The sequence below is a fragment of the Pan paniscus genome, chromosome 1, assembly GCF_029289425.2.
Source record: "Pan paniscus chromosome 1, NHGRI_mPanPan1-v2.0_pri, whole genome shotgun sequence".
Classification (NCBI taxonomy): Eukaryota; Metazoa; Chordata; class Mammalia; order Primates; family Hominidae; genus Pan; species Pan paniscus.
This window is the reverse complement of record NC_073249.2, coordinates 141,655,746-141,683,535: the sequence shown is the minus strand read 5'-3', so window position 1 is coordinate 141,683,535 and position 27,790 is coordinate 141,655,746. Positions and strand designations below refer to the sequence as shown.

The following is a 27,790-nucleotide window of genomic DNA, read 5'->3' as shown; positions in this document are numbered from 1 at the left end:
GTGACCTTTGCTCTAGTTCCCAACAAGTTCCTCATCTCCATCTGAGACCACCTCAGCCTGGATTTCATTGTTCATATCATTATCAGCATTTTGGTCAAAGCCATTCAACAAGCCTCTAGGGAGTTCCAAACTTTCCCATATTTTCCTGTCGTCTTCTGAGCCCTCCCAACATTCCAAGCTCTGCCTTGTACTCACTTCCAAAGTCACTTCCACGTTTTTGGGTATCTTTTCAGCAGTACCCCACTCTACTGGTACCCATTAACTGTATTAGTCCATTTTCATGCTGCTGATAAAGACATACCAGAGACTGGGCAATTTGCAAAAGAAACAGGTTTAATTGGACTTACAGTTCCACATGGCTGAGGAAGCCTTACAATCATGGCAGAAGGCAAGGAGGAGCAAGACACATCTTATGTGGAGGGCAGCAGGCAGAGAGCTTGTGCAGGGCAACTCCCTGCACTGATGGTTTTTTAAACCATCAGATCTCGTAAGACTCATTCACTATCATAAGAACAGCACCGGAAAGACCCACCCCCATAATTCAGTCACCACCCATGACACGTGGGAATTGTGGGAATTACAATTCAAGTGAGATTTGGTTGGGGACACAGCCAAACCAGATCAGGATCTCAACATGTTGCCCAGGCTTAACTTAAAGTGGAGGAAACAATCAGAAGTATCAAGTGACTCGATTCTCTAAAATGAAAGATACTTGGATAGATGATTTTTCTTACATATATGGATTTTTAAGACTTCTCCCCACTAGGTTTCCACTAGCTCAACCAAACTTCACCTCAGTACCCACGTGGACACTTGTGCAAACACGTTCCCAGGACATCTCTAAAGGGGAAAATAATCTATTCTCTAATGTGATGATGAATGTAGAGTGATATGACAGTCCATTTTCCAACCAGGAGATACAAATGGCTGAGTCAGACTTGCTCCAAAATATTTAGCCTCTTCCCTAAGTCCTGTCTTCCTCCTCATACAACATACTCTGCACATCTCCCAGGAAAGAGAGAAAAAAGTTTGCTTTCCTGCTAACTTAAGAACCTTGCAATATTTCAGTAACTTCTGAGATATTTGCTCCACCAACACATGCATCCAAATTTTAGATTTCTCCAGAGCTTGGGAATCACAACTTCACAAATATAACTTGATTTGGTTGTGTTTGGTGTCATGTACATACTATGGTCTTGCTTTATCACTTGATGCCACTCCTTAGTATATGATACCACAGATTTCCAAATTCATTACAAAGACTACAATCTTAAAAAAACATATTCTTGCTTTAGCAATTACTTCAATTTTGGGATTCATATATTTGCAAACCTAGAGGATGGGCAGCTATAGAATTGGTTTTTCTAAACTCGAGATATACTGGAAGCCATCATGCTGTTATGGACCTTCATTCCACAAAGCACCATGGCTGATGCAATCACTCTTAATGACTTTTATGAATTTTAATCTACTTGATACACATGCCTAAGTAAACAAATCTCACGTAATTGTTCAAATTTTATCTTCCACAATGGGGAAAAACAGATTTTAAAAAAAATACTCAGATTATGTCTTTTTCTAAATTATTTTTTGTAAAGATGAGGTCTTATCATGTTGTCTAGGCTGGTCTCCAACTCTTGGCCTCAAGCTATCCTCCCACCTTGGCCTCCCAAAGTGCTGGGATTACAAGCATAAGCCACAATGCTTGGCTGTCTTGTTCTTATACACTGAATGTGCACTGTTCTGTAATTCTTATCTCTTAAGGGCTTCAGATTCATGGAAAGATTGATGCAGAGTGTAACCTTTTTATTGTTCAAAATGCTAAAATAACTGCATTTTGGAACTCAAAGATCACACCTTCCCAACTACTTCTTGTTCATTTTATTATTACTATACGCAAAGCATTAAAATAGAAGCTGGGTAGAGAAAACATGTAGAAGTAGGGTTACCAGATAAAAGATGTTCAGTTAAATTTGAATTTCAGATAAACACATTTTTTGTATATGTCCTGAATATTAAATATACTAAAACATTATCTGAAATTCAAATTTAACTGAATGTCCTGTAAACTTACAATTTAATAAAGAAATTAATGAATAACCATAAAGCACAGATGACAAGTACAGTCATCCAATCAGGAGAGGAAAAGCTCTCCACTAACGGATCTCCAGGTACAACAGAAAAGTACCTGGAAGAGATGACAATTGATGTCATTCCTGAAAGATGACTAAATTTTGACTGGTGGACAGGTGGTTTAATGTGATGATTTTGAGGTTCAAGTGTCCCAAGTTAAATTCCAAATGAACCACTCACTAGCTGTGTAACATTAGACAAGCTACTCAAGCACTCTTTATTATAAAATGAGAATACTAATAATACCTTGCTAGGTTGTTTAAGGATCAGAGAAAATATATGCACAAAGCATCTGGAACACAGGAGGCACTCTTTAAATGGTAATACTTCTTATTACAACTTAAAATGTCACACGACAAATAGGGTACTTGTCACAGACAAACATTCAAATGTTAATGTTATACAATAATAGTAATATTGAATAAGTAATTTTATTTCCATGATCTATTTACACTGTACAAAGACTGTTGAAAGCACCCTACAAGTTCACAGTACATTACAATATATTTACTTTAAAAATATATTCCTTTATAAAAGGTTTATAGAACATTGGCATGTCAACATGTGACAAAACTCTCAAAGCATGTCACCAATTCTGTGAGAGCAAGAATGCATCCAAGTGTTATCAATTTCACAATCACAAGTCACCAGTTGAGTTTTAAATACATACATGTTTTAAATAAAAAAAGAATTCTACAGTGGAAAGTTCTTGAGGCAATACTTATTAGTTCATTAACGTATGCACTTTCATGGAGATGTGGCATAATAACCCACAATATCAACTTAATCTGTCCAAAGAAACATTTCAACAAGTTTAGCAGTACAGAAATTCTGGTCATTTGTTTCTACTTTTTCTTCTTTGCTGGTTCTCCTGGCTCTACTTTGCGCTTTTTAGAAGTATGCTCATCTTTTTCATCATCTTTAAATAGAAAAGGAAGAGTTTCAATCAGTAATTTTTAAAAACCCAACATGTTAAGCATTAAAATTTCACTGGCTTTATACCAAAATTATTACCCTCATCAACTAATGTTTCTCTCAGAGTTTCCCAATAAAAAACAAGAATTAACTTTTAGAGCTCTGATTTTTAAATGCAAGTGAAAGTGAGCAATTTTTTTTTTTTCAATTGCAGCCATACAAAATTCACAAAGTAACTCATTAGGTGCTATACTAAGGTAGCTTAAAATAAGTGACTTTACTTCCCCCAAATCAGACTTTTGAAAAAGGCTCCCAAATACTCAGCAAGCTTGTCCAACCTGCCTTATTTGTTGTTGTTGTTCTGTTTTGTTTTAGGCTTTTAGCAGCCTGAAGCCATGGTTTTTAGTTTCTGTCTCTAGTGATAAGCAGAAAAGGATGATGATGAAGGGGCTTTATTGGCCCAACCAATAACAGAAACTAAGAACTCATGACTGTATTCTCTCCCTTGGACACCACTGCATGATAGTATTTACATTGCATATATTAAAATACAATCAATGCTTTGTAAGAATGGAGCATATTGTTTTCTTTTTACAAAAAATAGGTATCACTCTAACGATGACATTATTTAAGTGGCTATCAGCTGTCCTTTTCCTTTCAATCTGCTTTCTCTCCTCCAAAAACAACTTCTTCTGCCCCATCACCTTCTCCACCCACCCCAAATCCTTATTTTGAGGTTAAAAAGCACTCACAAGTAGGTTTCCCCAAACCTCTATTTGGAATTTTATTCTAGTAAGTTGTAATTCTCATCCCCGCCCTCCCCATCCCCACTCCTACGATGGCCAGAGCATTTTAATGGCAACAGAAAAATACATATCTTCCTACTTCATATTATGGAGAATTTGGAGAGGGGAGGGAGGTTAGAGAAGAGCCTTACATTAAAACAATGTTCTTTACACCTTTCCAAAATGTTAATAGTATCTGTAGCCACAGAAAATTTCCAATTCATAAAAATGTTGTCAAACCTGGAAAAGTGAACTCTTTTACTGTATTTTTAAAAATCCAACTACATGGTTAAAAAAAAAAATACAGGGTAGCACAGACTAGTTGCTAATTCCATCTCCCTAAGCAAATGTGTGGTATTAAGAACTCCATATAGACAGAGTAACATGGAAAAGATGTTATGATTTATAAAATACAAATTTATTTTGAGCACATTACTAATTAATTGTAGCTTTTGACTTTATTTTCTTGATCAACAGATACTCAAAAAGTTCAACAGGTTATCATGTGGAGATCTATAAAATATCTTGATATTGAAAGAAGCCTTCATTATTAAAAAATGTGAGGAACTACTGACATCAAATCATAAATTCCTTGAAGGAAATATTAAAATCTTAAGCCTTCAATTCCCTTCTGCTAACTGTACCATAATCAGAATATCTCATTTATTGATGCAGATAACAATCAATACCATTCATCTTCACTCCCCTTCAAGCACAGCACGGTGATGTTATTCACATGCTTCACAGAGCACTATGGATTTATGTAGGCAGTGGAATAAAATACAATTCAGATCAACTCACCCCAGGAATTTACAAATCAAAGTTTTAATCAGCAGTTCATCATGTTCACACAAAAACACTGGCTCCACAAACCAAATAACATGGTATACCACCAAAACAAGCCAAACCTTTTGCTTTTTTTTTTTTTGAGATGGAGTCTTGCTCTGTTGCCCAGGCTGGAGTGCAGTGGCACCATCTCAGCTTATTGTAATCTCCACCTCCCAGGTTCACGCCATTCTCCTGCCTCAGCCTCCCAAGCAGCTGGGACTACAGGTGCCTGCCATCACACCCAGCTAATTTTTTGTATTTTTAGTAGAGACGGGGTTTCACGGTGTTAACCAGGATGGTCTCTATCTCCTGACCTCGTGATCCACCCACCTCGGCCTCCCAAAGTGCTGGGATTACAGGCGTGAGCCACCGCACCCGGCACCTTTTGCTTTTTAATGAGTTAATTATCACTAAGCTCCTCTTTTGAGATTTTCAGTAGTGATGATATAAAAATGGAAAGTACTAAGTTTACTATAATATTCACTATGCATTAACATACATTTAGAAGATGATACTGAGATATTTTTGCTTTTAATTTGCCACTTATTACAAGTAAATTAACTGAATAACAAAACCACAAACTACTGAAGTTAAAAAGTAACTGGCTATCAGTGATTTGAGCAGAAGTGCTATGCCATCTAGTGTCATGACAAGGCATTGCTTTATAAACTAGAGTAGGGGAAAAAATCTGAGCAATGTTCATTTATCAACTTTACTGAGCTTTTTTACTCGGTCTCATATAGTATAGATGTACTGGTAAGGAAGCAATTTTTTTATTATGGAACTCAAATCACTCAAGTAAGTTTAACTTATCAATAGACAAACTTTCTAAATTCTAAAAAGTGTAAACTAAAAATCACTATATTAATTATGCTTTTACAATTAATTATTATACATGTCAATAAAGCTACAACTAATAACTAAGCTTTGCTTACCTACATTTTACAACCACTAAAACCAGAAGTGGCAGGGTGCGGTGGCTCACGCCTGTAATCCCAGCACTTTGGGAGGCTCAAGCGGGCGGATCACGAGGTCAGGAGATCGAGACCACCCTGGCCAACGTGCTGAAACCCCGTCTCCACTAAAAATACAAAAATTAGCTGGGCGTGGTGGCGTGTGCCTGTAGTCCCAGCTACTTGGCAGGCTGAGGCAGGAGAATCGCTTGAACCCGGGAGGCGGAGGTTGCAGTGAGCTGAGATCACACCATTGCACTCCAGCCTGGGCGACAGAGCGAGACTCCATCTCAAAAAAAAAAAAAAAAAAAAACCCGAAGTGCTGATAAGCAGCAAGACCCAATGATGAGTTCTGAACCTTTCCCAGCTCTTCCTCTAAAGTAACTGGAAAACGTTAACCGGCAATAGAAGGCCAAAGGGCAGAATGGGGAAGCAAAATAAAAAAGTCACTTGCTAATCTAAAATTTGGATAAGAGTGTAGAGTTTCTGATATATATTTTATGAATGAAAAAGAAAGCCTAAAAAATCATGACATAAATTGATTTTACAGTGGGTTTATGATATAGGAATCTGAAAATCACTTCTAAAAAATGGGTCTGTTATTTGATTTTGCCTGTATTTGTTTTCCAATAAAGGACCATCATGTGATCAAAAAGACAGAAATTATCTATGTGAATAGCAGTGTTACCTGCCACATATTTGGAACTCCTTCTAACTTAACTCAAAAGCTAAGCTAGAAAAAGATAATTCTTTCTTGCTTGCTTGCCCTGGTGTATAATCCTGGTTTTTTCCATATAACTACAAAGATGTGAGAGCACCAGCCTATGGAAATCTAGTTTGAGTATCAACCCTAGTATCTTTACTGCCATTCGCCCTACAGAAGAATAGCTATATCTCACTGTTGAGAAATGGCTATTCATCAGGAGACCAACTCCCAGTTTAATAAGGCATAATTTCTATTTAAAGTTCTGGATTTGAATGCCTACTACTCTGCCTCTTCTTTAGCTGCGTGAATGAATTTGGGTAAAGTCCCTAATCTCAGATTGTTTTATCATCTGTAAAACAGTAATAATGAGTCATGTAGCACTTCTGTATCAGGTTGCCCGGAGTAATAAATTAGAAAACTGTGTGAAAGTACCTATTTTAGAATTTGGCATTTTCTAGTTTGTGACCTTGGACAAGTTATGTAAGCTATCATTTCCACATTTCTCTATCTCATTTCACAAGGTGTTGTAATAAAGATTATTTAAGCAAATATATTTTTACTAATTATGAAAAGGAATGGCCGGGCACGGTGGCTCACGCCTGTAATCCCAGCACTTTGGGAGGCCAAGGCGGGCAGATCACGAGGTCAGGAGATCCAGACCATCCTGGCTAACACGGTGAAACCCCGTCTCTACTAAAAATACAAAAAAATTAGCCGGGCGTGGGACGCCTGTAGTCCCAGCTACTCGGGAGGCTGAGGCGGGAGAATGGCGTGAACCCGGGAGGCGGAGCTTGCAGTGAGCCGAGATGGCGCCACTGCACTCCAGCCTGGGCGACCGAGCGAGACTCCGTCTCAAAAAAAAAAAAAAAAAAAGAAAGAAAACAAAAAGATTGTACAATATGAGATATTATAAATGTTTACATCATTTAAGGTCTGCAAAAAGATGCTACTTACTGAAGATGCTCCTTCATTAGTGACTAATACATATTGGAAGTCAGCAAAAGTAATGGAAAAGCTAGGTAGAATCAAAATTAAAGAAAGAAAGAACTGCCAGTCAGTTCTCCTTTCTCTTAAAACAAAACATCACTCCCTGCATGACTGTTAAAAACGGGCTAAGTAGCCCTTGTATTGTGGGAAGATCAGAAATCTGTTTAACAAAAATGGCATACTTTCTTAAAAATAATGGTCCAAAACATTAGTTCAATTCAACAATTACTGAATACTTACAATGTACTCGATACAAACAAACACTTCAAATCCTGCTGTTTGAGGAACTCATCATAAAGCAGACAGACTTTTTAAAAAATCACATACAAGTGATGAGGGCAATCAACAGCATTAGCATAAACAAAGTACAAAGGAGCAAATAATTATTAGAGGTGATACCTAAGATTTCTTCTTTTGATTTGGATTTTGAAGGATGAATTAGTTTACTAGCCAGAGATAAGAAAGAACACTAAAGAATAAGGTGCAACGTATACTGAAAGGCAGGGAACCATACAATTCAGTTCTGGATTTCAAGATCTTCAAGTGCTAGAAAGGGGCCATTAAAAATGACTGTGGACAGGGAGAAAGGGCCTATTAATACAAGGCCTTGACTTTATCCCGTTGAAGGGTTTTAAGCAGGCAAGTTATATAATCATATACGACTTTTAGAAACTCAACACTAGTTGCAGTGAAGGATGGTACAGATTGGATAAGAGTGTGCAGGCAAAGATTACTGTGACAGTCCAAGTAAGAGACGAAATTATGCTATTATGAACTAAAGTAAAACAACTCAGTCATTATCTTCCTATTACTATGTAGTAATGCTCAGTTAAATTCATTTTGTCATACTAATTTTAGCTCTGAAGCACAACTGCTTTAATAGAAAATGAAGCCTTCGGCCGGGAGCGGTGGCTCACGCCTGTAAATCCCAACACTTTGGGAGGCCGAGGCAGGTGGATCACCTGAGGTCAGGAGTTCAAGACCAGCCTGACCAACATGGTGAAACCCCACCTCTACAAAAAAAAAAAAACAAAACTAGCCCGGCGTGGTGGCAGGCGCCTGCAATCCCAGCTACTTGGAGGCTGAGGCAGGATAATCGCTTGAACCTGGGAGGTGGAGGTCGCAGTGAGCTGAGATGGCGCCATTGCACTCCAGCCTGGGCAACAAGAGCGAAATCCTGTCTCAAAAAAAAAAAAAAAAAAAAAGAAAAAGAAGAAAAAAAGAAAATTAAGCCTTCAGTACTTTGTAGCTACAGTCACAAGAAACCATGAATTGATTTGTGTTGTTCTAATAAGGCATCATAAATCAGACCACTGGATGAGATATCAGATATTTTACTTTAAAGCCTGAATAATTTATGATCTTTCACTAAAATACAGCAACTACTACTAGCTGAGCTATCAGAGACTTCATGTTAAAGCCAAATATGTATGATCTTTCTCAAAAGCAGAGCAGTAAGTATCCAAAGACCATCAAATTAGTTTGCCAATTCGCTAGATTTAATTTTCATTCATTAAATATCTCATTCTTTTTAAGCCCATCACGGGGATCAAAATAGACCACCATCGGATTCTGACTTTCCTTACCTGATTCCAACGTCTCCTCCCCTTCTGGTAGAAGCCTAGCTTTCTTAGCATTCTGTGGAGCATCATCACCATTGTCCTCATATATGTTAGACCATTTTATTGCCATGTCAAGCTCTGGAGGCGGAGGCTTCTTCTCAGTGGTGTAGGTCTCAGGAGGTGGTACATAATTTGACTTCCATATTTTGAATTCCTTTGGAGGCTGTTAAGCAAGCACATTAAGAAGCACTGTGACGAACCGAGGTTCCTACGATGGACGTGGGCACATGCAACTCCCTGCCGTTCGCTTATCGTTCAGGCTGACTTTTTTTTTCTTTAAGGTTGAAAGACACATTTTTCCATCAAAATCACAATACTGTTAAGTGAAAAGCCAAAGGGTTCCCTATATGAATAAAGCTAATAACTTTTAGTTACCAAAGAAGAATCCAGTCTCAGAGATACTACGCCAAGGCTGACCCCTTCAGGAGGCTGCAGCAGACACTGTCTTGGAGGCAGCACCGCAGGCACTTCGGCGTCAAAGGGAAGGGGTCTCAGGGAGAAGCTGCAGCGGGGGGGGCGGGGGAGTCACCACTGTTAGTCCTCGCCGCGCGGGGTCGGGGCACCGAGCGCGGAGGTTTGGGTCTCCTCACAAGGGGCGGGGCTGCGGGTCCGGTCTAACACCCACCAGGCGGGGGGAGGGGGCCAGGTTTCCCAGGGCTTGAGGTGGGAGGGGGTGGTGCGGCATCCCGCGGGGGTGACTGCGTGTGGGGGAATGGACAGCAGGTCCCCAGCAGGGGGCTCAGGAGAAAGGGGGCGCAGGCCGGGGCCGAGACCGAGAAACGGGGTCGGGGACCTCACCTCCTCAGGCGCCTTGACGACGTGCCTCTCCCAGTCTATCTGTTTGTTGAGCGGATTGTAGAGAAAGGCCGGGCGAGTCACGCTCCTAAACAGCTCGTCAGGTCCCGGGAGCCGCTTCTCCGCCTTGTTCCTACAGCCGCCCGCCGACTTCGCCGGATCCGGGGTTCTGCGACTCGTCTCCTCCGGCTCGATGTTATCCTCCTCGTCCGAGGAGCCTGAGCTGCTGCTCCCGTATGCCGCGAAATAGCTCAGAGGGTCCTTCTCCTCCGCTGCCATGACGGCTGCGAGCGACAACCGAGCACTCCGCCGGAAGCCGGAAACCGGAAGCCACCCCAGGGCCCGCCCCGCGCGTGGCCCCGCCCCAACTCTTACAAATAAGCCTGCAGTCTGCGCCCCCTGGCGGTTGCGCCACGCTCCTGCTCCCCCTCGGAGGGGCTGAGGCTGGAGGCGGACCCGGCACGTTCCCAAGCAGGGGCGGGGGCTGCTTTTGCTCATTTCTGAGGAACTCTGAGAAGAGACGAAGTTCTGAGCCAGGGATCCCAGCCAAACTTCCTGCATTCGATAGCATTTACCAAAGGCATAGAAGACCTAAGAATTTTGTCTTTTCGCTGTCACTCCACTTTAGCCCTTGCCCAGAGAGGGTAGGATTTTTTCCTGATCCACTGCATCTCGTCTTCCAAATAAAAATTACTCTCAGTGTGTTTCCCTAGGTTGTCATGGAAGACCTCTAGGGGTGGTGGACTTCCCAAGCCAAGAACCAAATCATTTCCTGCTTGACCTCATTCAAGTGCGCTCTGAATAGCTTTGACAAAACTCCTCTTGGATCATAGCCTACCACTCGGGTCGTCCAAACTCTCTGGCTTCTCATTGTCAGCCTCTTCTCTGTCTGCTTTGCTCCATATGGCCCTTAAATGTTGGTGTTTCCCAACATATTGTACTATCTTTCAGTGATGCTTCTAACATTTTAAAGGGCATTACAAAGTTGCAAGTCAGCCCATCCCTTTCCACCGCATTAACTACTTTATGCTATGATTCCCAAATCTGGGTGTCTAATACCAATCTTTCCACCCAAACTCTAGACCCGACCACCACCTGGATTACATTTTCCATATGGTATCCTTCTGGGGCCTCAAACACCCACCTATTGGAACCGTAATCTGTCTTTTCATATAATTTTTCTCTGCATTTTTGTTCCTTCTTTTGGTAAATGGTGTAACCATATGCCTAGTATTCAGGGAAACTAGAACTCTTTGACTCCTTCTGGTGAACTAAATGGGAATGACACCCAAATGAAGTTGTTATCAGTGTATTTAGATTTCACTTAAGGATGCCTGCTCGTTTAGATGATACTCACACTCACACATAACTTGCCATTCCTCCCTGGAAGTAGGCTCCAGGGCAGAGTTATATAACTATCTTGTTCACTCCCTCTTTGCTGTGGTACGATGTCTATGAGCTCCTTGAGGGGAGGAGCTGGACTGTGCTTTGCTCATTTTTAGATTCCTACTACCCAGCGCAGTACTTGTCACAGAGCAGATGGTTAATAAATATTTTTGGATTATAATAATTTATGATGGTGTGGGTCTAGATAAGTGTTTCTCAAGTTTTCCCATCCAGGTTCCTATGTTGGCAGAGGAAAATGATGGTCTCAAAGTGCAAAGTTTGGGAGTCCTCAAAACCATCCTCACTCCTGACACCAATTTCAGGTTTTGCAAAGTTCAGACTGCCCTCAGGTTGGTTTGATAATTTACTAGAAGGACTCACAGAACTCACTGCAAGCCATTATACTCATGGTTACAGTTTATTACAGCAAAATAATACAGGCGGGGAGAAAAAACCAAACAGCCAAGGGAAGAGGCACACGGTGCAGAGTTCCACATTCAAAGCTTCCAGTTGTCCTCTCCTAGTGGAATTGTGAACAGTATGAACTTCTTGTGGCAGAGACACGTGACAGTATGCATGGAATACTGCCATCCAGAGAAACTCACCTGAGCCTTGTTGTCCAGAGTTTTTATTGGGGCTTGGCCATATAGGCACAGTTAATTGTCCACGAGTGACCTCGGTCTCCAGTTCCTCCAGAAGCTGAGCTGATACATTGTGACCCAAAGTCCCATGGGCATACATACTTATTTTTCTTAATATAAGATCTTGAAAATGTATGCAAATTTTGCATGGTTGTGTTTAATAAAGCTCTTTTATTTTAATAGACAAAAATATTTAGACTTACTTATTACTGAGTAAAACTGACACTCTGAGTGACTTTTAAAATGGGCTCACTGTTGAATGCCTTGGAGATTGAGGTACTCAGTTTGAGCAACATGAGTTCTTGTTATCAAACCATCAGTGGTCTCTGTGAGACTTGGTCCAAAGACCACTTCTTACTTGACCTTTCAACAAGATAGGTGCCTTCTTGAAATGCTTTTCTCTTGCCTTTCACTAGATCATACACTTTAGTTCTCTTCCTATTTCACAGGGCCCTTTTCAGTTTTCTCTGTTGTCTTCTCTGTATCACCTCTAGATGCAGAAGCACCTCAGGCTCAGTTCTGAGCCTTCCTCTCTTTTTTGTCTGCCCTCCATTTCAAGGCAAACTCACCAAGTTCCAAGGTTTTAAATATTAGTTTATGCTAATAACTCCCACATTTACATAACTAGTCCACAAGTCTTCCTGAACACCAAACTCCTGCATGCAATTTCCTACTTCAATGTCTCAGAAGCTCCTCAAACTTAGCATTTTTGTAGCAGATTGTCTACAAAGATAGCTGCCAACAATTCCTCTTGTCTCATGTTTCCTAATGATTTGAGTCAGGTTATGAATCTTTGGCAAGAATATTATGAAAGTGGTATTACGGTCTTCTCATTGCCTTCTATCAGAAGGCACATGATTTCAGTTTGTCGTGGCACTGATGATTTTACCTTTGATTTCTTGTTTAAGGTTGTATCTGCCAGGCTTCTCCACTGTAGTTACTTTTTTCCTCCTTTGTAAATAAGTATTTTTGTAAGGAGGTATTTAAAGACCATGTCAACATCACATTCTGCTTCAAATTATTTGTTTATTTATTCATTTTGCTTGAGACAGAGTCTCACTCCATCACTCAGCTGGAGTCATCTCAGCTCACTGCAACCTCCACTTCCCAGGTTCAAATGATTCTTGTGCCTCAGCCTCTTGAGTAGCTGAGATTAAGGCACCTGCCACCGTGCCTGGCTAATTTTTGTATTTTTAGTAGAGACAGGGTTTCCCCATGTTGGCCAAGCTGGTCTCGAACTCCTGGGCTCAAGGGATCTGCCCACCTTGGCCTCCCAAAGCGTTGGGATCACATGCGTGAGCCATCATGCCTAGACTGTTCATTTATTTATATTAGCATTGACCCATGGTTTATCAAATGAGTTATAATCCATTATTATTTATTTTGATGTTGAAATTATCTGATTTGGCCAATGGGAGCCCCTTCAAGCAGGCTTGTGTGTCCTTTGGACATGTCCTCCTCGAGATTCTTTGATCACTTGTCTGCTTCCTGGAACAAGATGTTTCAGGCTCATCTTATACTTTGCCTTGGAATTAGCCATTTCCAAGGAACTTTGATTCCTTTTAATGGAGAATGGGTATTTAGAAGCCAAGGTCTGGGTGCTAGGTGAGCTCATTGCTAATAAGGTGTTAATGTTTCCAGGTTCTCTCACTAATTCATTCCCACCTCAGGGCTTCTGACCTCAATGTTACTTCGGCCTGGAACTCTTCCCTCTAGAACTTCCCATGGCTGGCTCCTTTTTTATGAGTTAGGTCTCTGCTCAAAGCCTCACCTGCTCTGAGAAGCCTTCTACAATAATACTATCAAGTATCTTTCAAGTTACTTTTTAACTCATGCCTTATTTTGTCTCCATGATAACTAGAATTATCTTAGTTTTCTTTATTTTTGGACTCTCTCCCACAATGAAAACATGAGTTGTATGAGAACACAGGCTTAAGAGTCAAACAGCCCTGGATTTTAATCCTAAAGAGCTGTGTGATTTTAAATCATTGACTTTATTTTGAGTTTCTTTCTCAACTGTAGAAAAAAAAAAGTGACAATAAAACCTTCCTTGCAGGGTTATTAGGATTAAAAAACAAGAAACAAGATCACACATGCGGAAACACTAAACTCATTATTTGGCATCTAGTAAGGCTGTGGATTCCAAATTTTGTTGCCCACTGAAAATCACCTGGAAATCTGATGCCTGGCTTCCACAACCAAACATTGTGATTTATTGGGTATGGGGTACAGCCTGGAGATAGGGATCTTTAAGCACTCCCCAGTTGATTGTAAAATGGACAGCAAAATTTGGGAAACATTGCAATAAAGAACTATTTCTGGTAATTAAATAGTATGGCAAATTCAGCATGATTTTAGCAGCAGCACTCAAGTTTTTTTATATATTATCTATCCTTAAGTTCAGCTCTCCTTTCAGAAAGCCCTCATAAGATTACATTTAAAAACTGTAGATCAGTTTGCTTTTTGGTTTGCTTTTTCTCCAAAGTCAACAGTGGACATATTTATCCAGTGATACAATATAAGACTAGAGTGTGAAACTTCCACCTCCTTTTTACATTGCTTAGATAAAAAGATGGTAGCTGTAAGACTTGATTTCTACCTCATACCATACACAAAATTTACTTTGAAATGGATCATAGAGCTAAATGAGGAACTAAAACAACTTCTAGAAGAAAGCATAGAATATCATCAGGATGTTGAGATGGGAAAAATTTCTTAAACAAGAGACAAAAATCACTAGCCATGAGAAAAAATGTGATAAATTGGATTTAAAATAAAAAACTATTTATGAAAACAAATAAACAAAAAACTGCCATTATCCTGGCCTGCCCCTATTTTACCAGTGTTTGACATTGCACACAATGAGTGACATGCTGACTAAAGACGAATCACCTCTTCAAAAGTGAACTCTCGCTCTCCGGCAAGTAGTGAATTATCTCAATTGATTGTTCAGTCACAGACAGAACTCCTTGCTCTACTCTTTCTCCCCCTCTCACTAGTGAACTTGGCAAATTTTTAAAAGTAAACAAACAAAGTGAACTCATCATGAAAAGACCTGGAAGAATTCTGATGCATATTGATAAGAGAAAGAAGCCAGTCTGAAAAAAGCTACATACTATGATTCCAACTGTATAACATTCTGGGAAAGATGAAACTACAGAGACAATAAAAAGATCAGTGATTGCCAGGGTTGGGAGTGAGATGAGAGGGAGGAAGGTATGAATAGGTAGAGCACATGAGCTTTTGAAGGCAGTGAAATTATTCTGCATAATGGCAGATACATGACATTACACATTTGTCAAAACCCACAGAACTGTATAACACAAAAAGTGAACCCTAATGTGAACAATGGACTTTGGATTAATAATAGTATCAAGATTCACTCATCAGGCTGGGTGTGGTGGCACACACCTGTAATCCTAGCACTTTGGGAGGTTGAGGCAGGTGGATCACCTGAGGTCTGGAGTTCAAGACCAGCCTGGCCAACATGGTGAAACCCTGTCTCCACTAAAAATACAAAAATTAGCCAGGTGTGGGGGCACACGCCTATAATCCCAGCTACTTTGGAGGCTGAGGCAGGAGAATCGCTTGTACCTGGGAGGTGGAGGTTGCAGTGAGCCGACATTGCACCACTGCACTCCAGCCTGGGTGACAGAGCCAGACTCCATCTCAAAAAAAAAAAAAAAAAAGATTTGCCGGGTGTGGTGGCTCATGCCTGTAATCCCAGCACTTTGGGAGGCCAAGGTGGGCAGATCACTAGGTCAGGAGATTGAGACCATCCTGGCTAACACAGTGAAACCCCGTCTCCACTAAAAATATAAAAAATTAGCTGGGCGTGGTGGCAGGCACCTGTAGTCCCAGCTACTCGGGAGGCTGAGGCAGGAGAACGGCATGAACCTGGGAGGCGGAGCTTGCAGTGAGCTGAGATCATGCCACTGCACTCCAGCCTGGGTGACAGAGCGAGACTGTCTCAAAAAACAAACAAAACAAAAAACAAACAAAAAAAAACCCCAAACAAAACAAAACAAAACATTGACTCAATTATAACAAATGTGCCACATCAGTGCAAGATAATATGGGAAACTGAGGGAGAAGGGGGGGTATTTGGAAACACTCTGTATTTTCTGCTTTTTTGTAAACCTACAACTGCTCCAAAAATAAAGTATTAAAAGTATATACATATACATAAAAATGAACTAACGTGTTTTTGTATTATGATAATATGGTATCCCTGAAAAGTAACTTTTTCACTGCTGCATTGATGAACTTAGTTAACAAATTGCATCCTGTCAGTCATCCTAAATTACACACTTTTGGCAATGGCTAGTTTTCAGGGCTAAAAGGAAAAAAAATGACTTTGTAGAAGTCAAAAATCCACAAACCTAGCTTTATGCAAAGCTTAATTTTATTGTCTATGTAGTTAGAAAACAGTCTGAAAGAAAACTCAGTGTTAAAACTAATCTATATATAGGTGTTATTGTATATCTAAATTATAATCTTTGATTCAATTTTTAAAAAGGTGTCCACAAATTTAATTTTAAAGTCTGCTTCTGCTTTTTAAAGCACCTTCCTTAAATGTAACCTATTTTCTTTCTAACACCACTATTTTTGCTATGCATTGGAGGTGAAACATTTCTCTATAATCCTTAGAAAATGTTTATACTAAAAAAAATCCAATCTTTAAAAATTTTTAAAGCTAATATGCCAATCTTCTTCATGTTGGATAAATTCATCAGTCCATCCAGAAATGTAACTCAATCTCACAACCTGAAGTAATGTTTTCTATAGATAATGGCACGTATTAAAAAAAGTTTTAGATACTTCCTATTGAAAATTTGGAACTCCAAAATAGCACTCACTACTTTAAAAAAATTTTATTGTTGATAGCAAAATTTCCATTTCTACGTTTTTGCAATTAATAATAGAAATATATAGGAGACAATGTCAGGAAACAGATAAAATTGTAATTTAAATAAAAACAAACAGTGAGAGCATAAGATTTATAAACATGTAAAATTAGTCAAATTTTGTTTTACAACAAAAAGACAAATCTGGCTAATGGCCCACTTGTTCAAATAGCATTAAAAACAGAATTTTCACACACATCAAAAATAATTTGTTCCAGTTATTTCAACTGTACATTGGTCCTCATTAAAAGAGAATGAAAAGTACAGAGAAAATATTTTTTAAAAATCTCATCAGGCTAGGTGAGGTGGCTCATGTCTGTAATCCCAGCACTTTGGGAGGCCACGCTGGGTAGGTTGCTTGAGTCCAGGAGTTCAAGACCAGCCTGGCCAACATGGCAAAACCCCGTCTCTACAAAAATAATACAAAAATTAGTGAGGCATGGTGGCACACACTTGTAGTCCCAGCTATATTACTTGAGAGGCTGAGGTGAGAGGATCACGTAAGCATGGGAGGCAGAAGTTGCAGTGAGCCTAGAATGTGCCACTGCACACCAGCCTGGGCGATAGAGCAAGACTGTCTCAAAAAAAAAAAGAAAAAGAAAAAAGGAAAAAATACCTCATCAAATTACATGTAATAACTGAGGTTTAGGCCAAGATATTTTTCTTTAGGAATGAAAATGATTAAGCCAAGAATGTGAAAATCCTAACAAAGTAGTATAATTAGTAAGGTTAATTAGAAATGAATTTTGGCAAACTGAGATCTTAGGTGGCTCACACTCCATCAAGTGTTCCTCCAGTATCAAAAAGAGGCTGTTTAAGTGCCTATACGACAATGGAGTGGAAAAGAGATTTTTATTTTTCTATATTGGCAGTTTTCCCATCAGTGATCGGTTTTATTACTGAACAGGAACAGCTTAACGCTGAAAATTTGCTACTGAATGACTGGCAAAGACTATTAAGACTCTTGAAAATTTCTAGCACAAATGCACTGAGGAAAAAACGTTCTTCCCAGTAAGGGTCTATTCTCAAATAGAGATATATTCCCTATTAAAATCAGTCTTAAAATAGAAAATATTTAAAAAAATACTGAAAGACCTTAAAAAGGAAAAAAAGAAATTACTAAAAAGTACATGATCAACATGATTTACAGTTAGCTATCCTAGAAGTATGCTTTTTTAATTCTAAAAATCCTATTTACAAAGTATGCTTACATTGCATTTTAAAAGACATGCATCAAATGTAAACAAATGATTACAGCCGTTTTATAAAAAGTCATATTCTTTAAAACATTTTTTGTCATCATTAAAAATTAAAAGGCAATAAAGTGTCATTGTCGTGAAACAGTACGTGATCTTAAGGGAAGAAACATCTCACTAGAGTTTGCACAAGTTCCTTCTTCTTCTAACTGTAGATCTGGTGGCAAAGGAGGAGCCCCTGGGTCCCCAGGTCTGGGAAGTGTAGTTGAAGAGAAGATGGTATTTTCAGTTCTGCCTACTTCTAGAACAGGCAAATTCAGAGAAGAATTAGTAGAAAAAAAGGGCGTCGTGCTGGATTCTCCTTCTGGATGGTACATGACAGTGGATGCCCTCAGTTTTTCAGAGAAATTACTCTCATCTGAATTTGATCTGGAGAGGTTGTTCGTGGCTCCATCTGGAAAAGGTTCACAACTGCTACATTTTAGTCCTACAATAAAATTATTCAGATGTAAATGAAAAAGTAACTAAAAAAATGGAGTCACTGTCCATCTTGTGACTTGTTAAAGATTACAAGCTAGTTACCCCACAATCAAAATTTAAATAGCAACTTGTAATTTCCGCCATAATCTATTTCAAATCTAATTTGCTTTTCTCAACAACCATGAAGTATACTATTATTTGCATTTTCTATATAACAAAATAGTCTCGTGGAAGTTAAACGACATGCCGTAATTCTCATTTAAGGTACAGTGTACATATAAACTTAACCACCTAAAATTTTTTATAAAATAAGAAATAGCTTTCACAATAAATATTCTTTAGTATTCTGGTATAAAAAATATTAGCTAATAAAAAAATGTAAACAGGGCAGATGCTAAAATTCTATCTGTTGATCAATGACAATGGCTAATTCTTGAATAATAGGATATTAGAACTAAAAGGAATTTTAGAGGTCACCTAGGATAGTCTCTTATTATTAAAGATGAGAAAAAAGGGTGGGGCATGGTGGCTCACGCCTGTAATCCCAGCACTTTGGGAGGCCAAAGTGGGCAGATCATGAGGTCAGGAGTTTGAGATCAGCCTGGCCAACATGGCGAAACCCCATCTCTACTAAAAATACAGAAATTAGCCAGGCGTGGTGGCAGGTGCCTGCAATCGCAGCTACTCAGGAGGCTGAAGTAGGAGAATCGCTTGAACCTGGGAGGCAGAGGTTGCAGTGAGCTGAGATCATGCCATTGCACTCCAGCCTGGGTGACAAGAGCAAGACTCCGTCTCAAAAAAAAAAAAAAAAAGAGAAAAAAAGGCACAGGACAGTTAAGTCATGTCCAACATTCCAGGACTACTTTGTGGGAAAGTGAGAACTACAATTCAATAGATAATGTCCTGTTTCTCAACCTCACAGTTTACTCAAATGACAGTGGTTGTTCCCATCAGCTGTGGTACGAATGTATCCGCCAAAAGTTCACATGTTGGAAACTTGGTTGCCACTGCAGCAGTGTTAGGAGCTGAGGCCTTTGGGAGGCAACAGGGTCATGAGGGCTCTGCCCTGGACTAATGCCATTATCACGGGAATGGGTTAGTTATTTTGGGAGTTCGACTCCTTTTTCTTCTCTTTCACACTCTTGCCCTCCCTTGCTCTTCCATCTTCTGCCCTTCCACCATGCATGACCCTTGCCAGATGCTGGCGCCATGGTCTTGGACTTAACCAGCCTCCAGAACTGTAAGAAATGAATACATTTCTTTTCTTTAAAAGTTACCCAGTCTCAGGTATTGCTACAGCAGAAAACAACTTAGATACCATCAAAGAATTTTATGATATCCAAAGGGTATAGTTAACCATTATCCAGAGGATTGAAAGAATAAACACAAATACAATTTACCCTTCTGTTAGGCTTAGCAAATATTCAACCTACAGGCACAGAAACCCTGAGTTGACAATTTTTAGGCAAAACCTGCATAGTGTATAAAGGGCACTTACATGTCACTTCTTCCACTAGTTTTTCAACCTCACAATACAGTCAGCATGTCTATTCCATGCTATACAAACTACTTTCTTAGATATGGCTCAAAAGGGAAAACTTGTAATGTGTCCCAGCAAGGGGACACTTATAGACTATGAGTTCCTTAAGGGCAGAGCCCTAAATTATTCTTTTCTGTATCCCTAATGCCTAGAAGAGCTGTAGAACATCACATGCACATTTATGTGCTCTGGAGAGAGACAGTGAGGAACAGAGGCAGGAGCGGGTTGGGGATTTAAATTGTGTAGGCAATTCCACACAATATTCCAATCAGTGAGTGTATATTCTGGAGTGAGAGTGAAATGGGACAGGTGAATCTGCTATTCTCTTAATCTGTTTCCATGCTTTCACATCTTGCCAGACTAGTTTAAAGTCATGAATATTTTATGCAACGTGATTCCTATAAACATATGCCAATTACTTCATCTTGTGATCAACTGGTGATCACAAGAAAAACTAGCAGAGTTGGACTTTTACAATACTTTGCCTAAATACTGTTCTTTATGTGTGATGTACAGTATTTTCAGAGCTTACTCTTGAATAGATTAACTTTACATTCTACTGACTTTAGAAACAAATCCTTATGTATGCAGGGATTTCATAATAGTTTTCTATAAATGGTATTAAATGAATACAAATACAGGATATTGAGAGATAGTCCACTTTTTCAATGTAACAGTGTCATATAAGGTAAAATAAGTGCAAATTGAATATAATTTTGAAGTTTAAACTTTTTGAAAGCAAAATGATCATTTCTGTTTTTGTTTTGCTTTTTTGAGACAGGGTCTTGCTCTGTTGCCCAGACTGGAGTGCAGTAGCACAATCATGGCTCACTATAGCCTCAATGTCCCAGGCTCAAGTGATCCTCCCACCTCAGCCTCCTGAGTAGCTGGAAACACAGGTATGCACCATCATGCCTGGCTAATTTTTTAATTTTTTGTAGAGACAAAGTCTCGCTATGTTGCCCAGGCTGGTCTCAAAACTCCTGACCTCAAGCAATCCTCCTGCCTTGGCCTCCTAAAGTGCAGGCACCTGGCCTGCTCTGCATTTTTTAAAAGCATTATTACATTTAAATTAGCTCTTAGATAATTAAGATATCTTACCTTTCAGATGTTCTAGTTTTATATTTCTAAGTTTCAGCACTTCATCTGTAATCTTCTGTATCAGGAAGTTCTGTGTTTTTTCTCGCCGAATAGATTCAACAAGGGTGTCCAGACCTTTTGGGTTTTCCTGTAAGTAGTCTAACAATTTTCCAGCCCTTTTTCTACTTGATGTTCGACAAGAAATTTCTTCAGTGTCTTCTCTACTGAGTATTTTTTTTGCACGTAGATGATCAAAATGTCTCTCAGCTATGATTTTCTCACACAGGTATACACGTAAATTTTCTAAGGCCTAAAAGACATAAAATATGGTTCAACGTTATTTTGTAACATCTAAGAAAATCACATACTGACTATTAGTTGGCAGTCTTAGCTGGTGTGAGACAATGTTCTAAAGTCAGGAGGCTCAGGCCTTCTAAAATGCATGCTAATTAAGATGAAGGTCCAAGTAGACACAAGTAGGTCCTAGACATTCCTCACTGCTTTGATCTCACCTTCAAACCTAAAAACCAAGACCAGGCTGTTGTGAAGAGGGACCAGCTGAATCTAGAGGGCCTGGGTCCTTGGAAACAGGGAGGTCTGTTGAGGGCCATCTTCGGGAGTAAAGATGAGGGCAAAGACTACTGTACATTTTAGCTATCAGTTGGCAAGGAATGCAGAATTAGTCAGGACCAATAACTTAGTGAGAGGTCTCACAGTCTGTAACTTTCTCATGTTTGTTATTAATTACTCCATTTCCTTAGAGTAAACTGTTAAAAACAAAAAACAAAACCCTAAACTGAAAGAGCCCATAATGTATCTGTCTTTGGGGTCAGCTGGAAAGACTACACTCTAACTCAGTGAATCAGTCTTGGTGGAAGGGAGATGGAAAGATGTGTGGGGAATAGGGAGTGTTGGAAAAATGAAAGAAATAAAGAAAAAGGACACCATAAAAAAGCAAACCTAGATTTGAGAAGTGCCTGAGAGCTTAATTAGTAGAAAATCCATGTTGATCTCAATAAATGGCATTAATAATTTGGTACCGGTGACTGTATTTTAGCTCCTCTATTTACTAGATATATGATCTTGGGCAAGTAATTAACTCCTCTGTGCTTGTTTCCTCAGCTGACTGTTATATGAGGAATAAAGACATGCAAAGTGCTTAGAAAAGTGCTTGGTACATAGTAAGTGATCAATATATGTTAGTAATAATGACAAAGGTAATGGAACGTCTTCAAGTACCCTAGTATATGATGGCAGGAAAGTAGGCTAGGTGAAGGGTTCCTGTGGTTCTTGGTCTACGAAGTTCCACATTTACTTGTTTATTCACATGACAAGTATTTTACAAATCTAAATTCCTAATATGCCGAATGCTGAGCACTGAGTATACAAAGACGAACAAGATTTGAATCCTACATGCAAAGGGCTCATGGTCTAGCTGGGAATACATATCACAGGTAATAATTATAAAACAATGTGATCGGGCCCAGAAAAAAAAGATTATAGGTCAAATACAGGAAAAGCGCAGAGTGAGCAAATAACTATGTCCAGGACCTGGTCCTTATCATATCTGGCATGGACTATTAACAATAGAAACCTAGCTGCACTTACTACTTCCTTCCCCCTCCTCAACATTTCTCCTTCAGGAGAAAATGGAAATCTGGAGTATTATATGAATTTTACTAAATTTTTTTTAAGGATCTCACTCTGTCACCTAGGCTGGAGTGCAGTGGCTTGATCATAGCTCACTGCAGCCTGGAATCCCTAGACTCAAGTGATCCCCATCTTAGCCTCTTGAGTAGCTAGGACTACAGGTGTGAGCCACCATGCCTGGCTAATTTTTAATTTTTTTTTTTTTTGTAGAGAAGGGATCTTTGCTACATTACCTAGGCTGGTCTTGATCCTGGCCTTAAGTAATCCTCCCACCTTATCCTCCTGAGTTGTTGGGATTATAGGTGTGGGCCACTGTGCCCAGCAAATTCTAATATTGAAATTTTGTTAATTTAGAAAAAAAATTAAAAACAATGTTCTGCCCTGTCTTAAAGGATAAAGTTCCTTTACGTGGCAGAAGAGTAGAAAAGTTAAGGGCATGGCTCTAAAGTTGGACCAACCTCAGTGCAAATCTTGAATCTAGTACTCACCCTTGTGAGAGCTGGGCCAAGTTACTTCACCACTCCAAGCTTCAGGTATGTTATTGATAAAATAAGGATTAAAAACTTAACTCACAGGACATCAAGGAGGACTAAATGGGAATACTATATATGAAGGCCACGCATAGTCTCTGTACACAGTAAGTACTCAATAATAACTAATTATGGAAGACAAGGTTCTATGATAATATGGCTCCTACCTACCTCTCCAGCTTAATCTATCACTACCTTTGTCCTGAAAATGTATGCTCTACCTAAAACTATCTGTCTCTCTACATTTCCTTACGTATTTTTTGTCTTCTTTTATCAGACCCTAAAGCCCCTATTTGTCCTTTAAGATTTAGGTCAGTGGTCATCTTCTTTGGAAAGGTTTACCTAACTCCCCAGAATGAGTTAGGCACCCCCTCCTCTGTCCTTGTAGCACCTTGTGTATACACTTCATCTTTCTATACACCAGGACTCCACTTCTTTCACCTCATTTCCCAATTCATTCCCAGACATTTCCATCCTGCCCCAGTATTCTTCTCGAAGTCACCAATGACCCCCTTATTGCCAAATCTTTTCAGTCTTCATTTCATTTTTCAGCTGCATAAACACAGTTGACTACTCCCTCCCTGAAACAAGAAAATTGTTACATGAATACCACACTCTCCTGGTTTTCTTCCCATCTCTGTGGATACAACTTTTCAATCATTTTCTTGTTGTTGTTGTTACCCTACTTTCAAGCTAACAATTCACTTTTTAAAATTCTTCTCTTTAAAGGGTTTTACACCATTTTTCTCTTCTAGCTCGCAGCTTTCTAGGTAAAATCATTCAATTCCACACTTACATTTCTAGCTCGCAGCTTTCTAGGTAAAATCATTCAATTCCACACTTACATTTCTAGCTCAGATCTCTCTTCTGATCTTTGACTTTGAAGATGTAATTGCTGATCTGACATTTCCATGTACTAATCTAATTACATCCTCTTCCTCAACTCCCATGTTCAATCCATCACCAGGTCATATCATTTCTATTTCAAAAACTGCATCTGGAATTCTCCTGCTCCATCCATCTCCACTGCCTTCACCCTGATCCAAATCACCATCCTCATTCATCTCTATAGATTCCAAGAGCCTGCTCACTGGCTTCCCTGTTCTGATTCTTGTTCTCCTCAGTCCATGAAACAGGCAGAGGGATCTTTAAACTATACAATTCTTCAACAAGTCCCTACTATACTTGGGGGGAAAAAAACCCCAGATACTTTACTAAAAGGCTCTTCATGAAAATGGCTCTAGCCCACCTTCCTAACTTCACTTCAGATTACCCTCTGCCTTCCTCCGATTTCCCCAAGTCACCAGGGTCTTGCCTATTTTAGGTCCTTGACAAATTCCATTCTGCCCAGAATGCTCTTCCCTCAGTTCTGTCAAATCTTTCAGGAATCAGTTTAAATGTAACCTCTCCTGACCATCCTATCTCAAGTCGATTTCCCCTATTATTGTCTTGGCACTGTTGGATTCCTTCATAGTAACTGCAATAATGAAAACAAAATTTATTGATTTGTTTTAAACTAACATCTCTGTTTGAAGCAGGCAGCTACGAGGTATGTTTTAGCCAACACTGTATATCCTGCACTTACTAGGGCACCAAGTAGTTAATGTTTCAGGTGAATGCAAAACTCACTGCACTTATTTTGTGATTTAAAACAATCCCCCTCAAGAAATTGAGCTCTTTTCAAGTTAGGATTGTGTTTTCATTTTTAATTTTTGAACTGTTAGAACCAACCACAGTATCAGCCTCACAGTAGCATGTAATCCATATTTATTAAACTGTACTAAATCCAACTAACACAATGAGGCAAATAACTAGATAGGAGAAGGGGGAGACACTAAAGAAGTGGGAGGTCCCAAGACAAAGGGTGGTAGCACACCATTCATCAAGAAAGGCAATACAGCAGCAACAGTAAGCAACTTTGGGAAAAGGATAGTAAAAGTTCAATTTTTTGACAAGGTGAGCAATCTGTAGGATATAAAAGTAGATTTCCAGTAGACATTTGGAAATAAGGACCTAGAGTGGAGAGAAAAGTCCAAATATGTGGATAATTTTAAAACTTTCTAAGATCAGAAGACATTTTGAAAATATCATGAAAAAAATCTCTAAGAAAAAAGCATGCACATAGTTTTTCTCATAGACCTTTTGAAACCCATCCATGGTTTCCTCAAGGTTATTTATTTCTGATATAGGCGTAAAATGAAATCCTGAAGACAGATAACATCAATGAATTGACAGAGAAAAACAAAGACCTGGAAGCCACTCTTCACATCTGTACTTGTATACAGATCTTATTTCCTTCCACTTGTAATTTCTCAGTTCCTGTTTTATTAGCTGTAAAATGGGAATGGCAATTATCTTCTTTAGAGGCTGTTGCGAAGGTTAAGTGGGAACATTGTAAACTGTGTGACACAGCATCTGGAACATAGGAGGCCTAGCTCTTGGAAGTTCAAAGTTTTACTGGCACTCACCATGAATAAGACAACATTTATTCTACAGTAGTTATTTATGTTCCATTCTTATCTCAACTAGAATGTAAAGCAGGAAACTGATCTTCATTTTTTTGTATCCTTCCAGACCCAAGGCCAGTGCTTTCCATATAGCAAGTGCTCCATAAATCTCTGTTGAATGAGGAAACTAAGCACAACTCCCAGTCATATCCAGTTTCCTTCTGCTGGTGAGTCACACCAATTGTGAGTACAGTGTAATAAACCTTACAGGGAAGAGGAAGGGATTTGAAGTGGATGAACATTTAAAAAGTTGCCATCCTGTCCAGTTCATCAAAATGACTTTGTAAAAGTACTGCAGTGTTCAATAAGAACACGTTTCATGTTGAGTTTCTGTTTTTCACTTGACTTCAGATAAAGTATTTTAGTGATACTCATATAGGTCTCATCTGACAAAACAAGTAAACGCAAAGGAAAAAGAATGTCATATCTCAACAAAGCCATTCGTTACAAATAAATATGAAGGTTTATGTGGTTCTGCACTATCCGAGAAGAGCATAATTTAGCTGCTGAATATTTTCGACGTTTACCTGTACATTAATTCTCAGCTACGTGTATTCACTCCCCCAACCCCAATTTAAATATGTGGGCGTCTGCTTACTAGGGGAATTCCAGGTTGTGCTTTCAGCTGTTGAGCTTCCTCAAGCCCCCTATGCAAAAGAGCTTCACATTTTTGGTCCACTGCTTGGGATCCTTTACTTGGTACAGCCTTCGCCCTAGGCTGAGTGAGCAGCCTAGGCAGCCTGACTTAAGGATGAATCTGAGCCGCCAGTCCCTAACGAAGCATCTCCAAGAACCCAGTTAGGGGGAAAGCATGAGGAGATGGGTGAGGAGTGGGCAAGAATCAAAACTCCACTTGGCAACAAAGCCCAAGCTCTGCGTTTAGCGATGTAAAACCTGGATTGACAGATCACTGGAGGATCACTGCCACCAAGGTCCCTCGGATGCAGGGCTCGCCACATCTTCCTGTGCTAGGACTTTCCGCTCCTCCGACCTGGAGGATCCTCCTTGTCCTCGGACTCCAGGCTTCCGCTTTCCTCTCCCGCTGGGCTGCAGCCCGCCCCCGCCCGCCCTGGGCACAGCTGCTTTACTCACGTCTTTCTTCACTTCAGTGAGGTCCTCCTCGGTGAGGGACGGTGCGGTGGGCTCCATGGTGGAGGCGGGAGATGGCGCTTCTTCCGGGTCCGGGAGCTCGGGCTGCGCCGCCCCGCCCTGGCTGGGGGCTTCGGCCTCTGGGTAATGGGGAAGAAGGAGAGGAGGCGGAGCGGGTCGGGAGAAAGACGGCCGCCCCTTCGGGAACAGAGGGACTCGGGGGTCAAACCGTAGCGCTTCCGGCCCCGCCTCTGAGGTCGACGGCGTCGCAAATCTATGCGACGCGACGCGGAGCTCGGAGCAGCGTTCCCTCCCTCTCGTAGAGGCTCAGGCGCAGGCACCGCCCCACGGCGAGGCGCGTCCCTTAGCAGAGCCCGCCCTGTCTCTGCGGCAGCCTATCGTCGCCAGCCCGCGGGCCGATCCTGTTCCCGCCCCGACCGGAGCCTTTCGGGTGGCTCCGCCCACAGCGGGCGTTTCCTCAAGCCACGCCTGCGCAGGTCGTCGGTAAGTGGCCCGGGTTAGCTTCCTCATAAGGCATCGTTTCCGTGGGTGGGGTCCGTCAGTGCCCAGGCAGCTGGCACTCTCAGCCTTTGCTGCCTGCTCACTTCGGGGGAGTCCGGTATGGGCTTGTCAGTACCTTGGGTTCCTCCCCTTTTCCCAGACCCTGCCCTACAATTTCCTGTTGTTATGTTTGCCAGTTACTGTTTTGGTCACACACAAACGCACTCATACACACATACACATGCATACACACAAACAGCCTAACTACAATACTAAACAAATTTTTTAAAGAAAAAAAGAAACCACCTACAATCCCACCACTTTAACACTTAATTTAACGTTTGCATACTTTTTGGTCACTGTTCATTATAAACATAGTTTTTCCTTATTAGTTAATCTGTGTAATGGAGACAGATATGCTTACCTTTTAGGGCTGCCGGGATCATATGTAAAGTTCTTAAAGGTAGTTGGCACACAGTATGCACTCAACTGATTATTTATTTATTTATTTATTTATTTATTTATTTATTGAGACAGGATCTCACTCTGTCGCCCAGGC

General features: G+C 40.2%; 2 protein-coding genes across 3 annotated transcripts; both read right to left on the bottom strand.

Annotated features, from left to right (window-relative positions):
* Positions 1-312: 312 nt before the first annotated feature.
* Positions 313-10,068, bottom strand: C1H1orf52 (chromosome 1 C1orf52 homolog). The gene is made up of 3 exons (XM_003805293.5): positions 9,728-10,068; positions 8,894-9,092; positions 313-3,052 (listed from the first exon to the last, which is right to left on the bottom strand). Exons 1-3 carry the CDS (start codon positions 10,001-10,003, stop codon positions 2,979-2,981), a joined length of 549 nt encoding a protein of 182 aa, XP_003805341.3. The 5' UTR covers positions 10,004-10,068; the 3' UTR covers positions 313-2,978.
* A 6,542-nt stretch (positions 10,069-16,610) lies between these two features.
* On the bottom strand, positions 16,611-27,338 carry BCL10 (BCL10 immune signaling adaptor). Of its 2 annotated transcripts, none has more exons than XM_003805295.7 (3): positions 26,734-27,338; positions 20,976-21,264; positions 16,611-18,341 (listed from the first exon to the last, which is right to left on the bottom strand). In XM_003805295.7, exons 1-3 carry the CDS (start codon positions 26,788-26,790, stop codon positions 17,986-17,988), a joined length of 702 nt encoding a protein of 233 aa, XP_003805343.1. In that variant the 5' UTR covers positions 26,791-27,338; the 3' UTR covers positions 16,611-17,985. The 2 variants fall into 2 exon arrangements, with proteins under 2 accessions (XP_003805343.1, XP_008967806.1); XM_008969558.6 differs by having other exon boundaries at positions 16,611-18,308; positions 26,734-27,070.
* Positions 27,339-27,790: the final 452 nt, after the last annotated feature.

Bases quoted from the DNA above. Each gene is read 5' to 3' on its own strand.
- BCL10 (XM_003805295.7), bottom strand. From the start codon at position 26,790: ATGGAGCCCACCGCACCGTCCCTCACCGAGGAGGACCTCACTGAAGTG. The intron at 21,265-26,733 runs GTGAGTAAAGCA...TATGTCTTTTAG, and splicing joins TCACTGAAGTGAAGAAAGAC to GCCTTAGAAAATTTACGTGT. The intron at 18,342-20,975 runs GTAAGATATCTT...ATTTTATTGTAG, and splicing joins AAAACTAGAACATCTGAAAG to GACTAAAATGTAGCAGTTGT.
- C1H1orf52 (XM_003805293.5), bottom strand. From the start codon at position 10,003: ATGGCAGCGGAGGAGAAGGACCCTCTGAGCTATTTCGCGGCATACGGG. The intron at 9,093-9,727 runs GTGAGGTCCCCG...CTTGCTTAACAG, and splicing joins TCGTCAAGGCGCCTGAGGAG to CCTCCAAAGGAATTCAAAAT. The intron at 3,053-8,893 runs GTAAGGAAAGTC...TTCTATTTAAAG, and splicing joins GGAGGAGACGTTGGAATCAG to ATGATGAAAAAGATGAGCAT.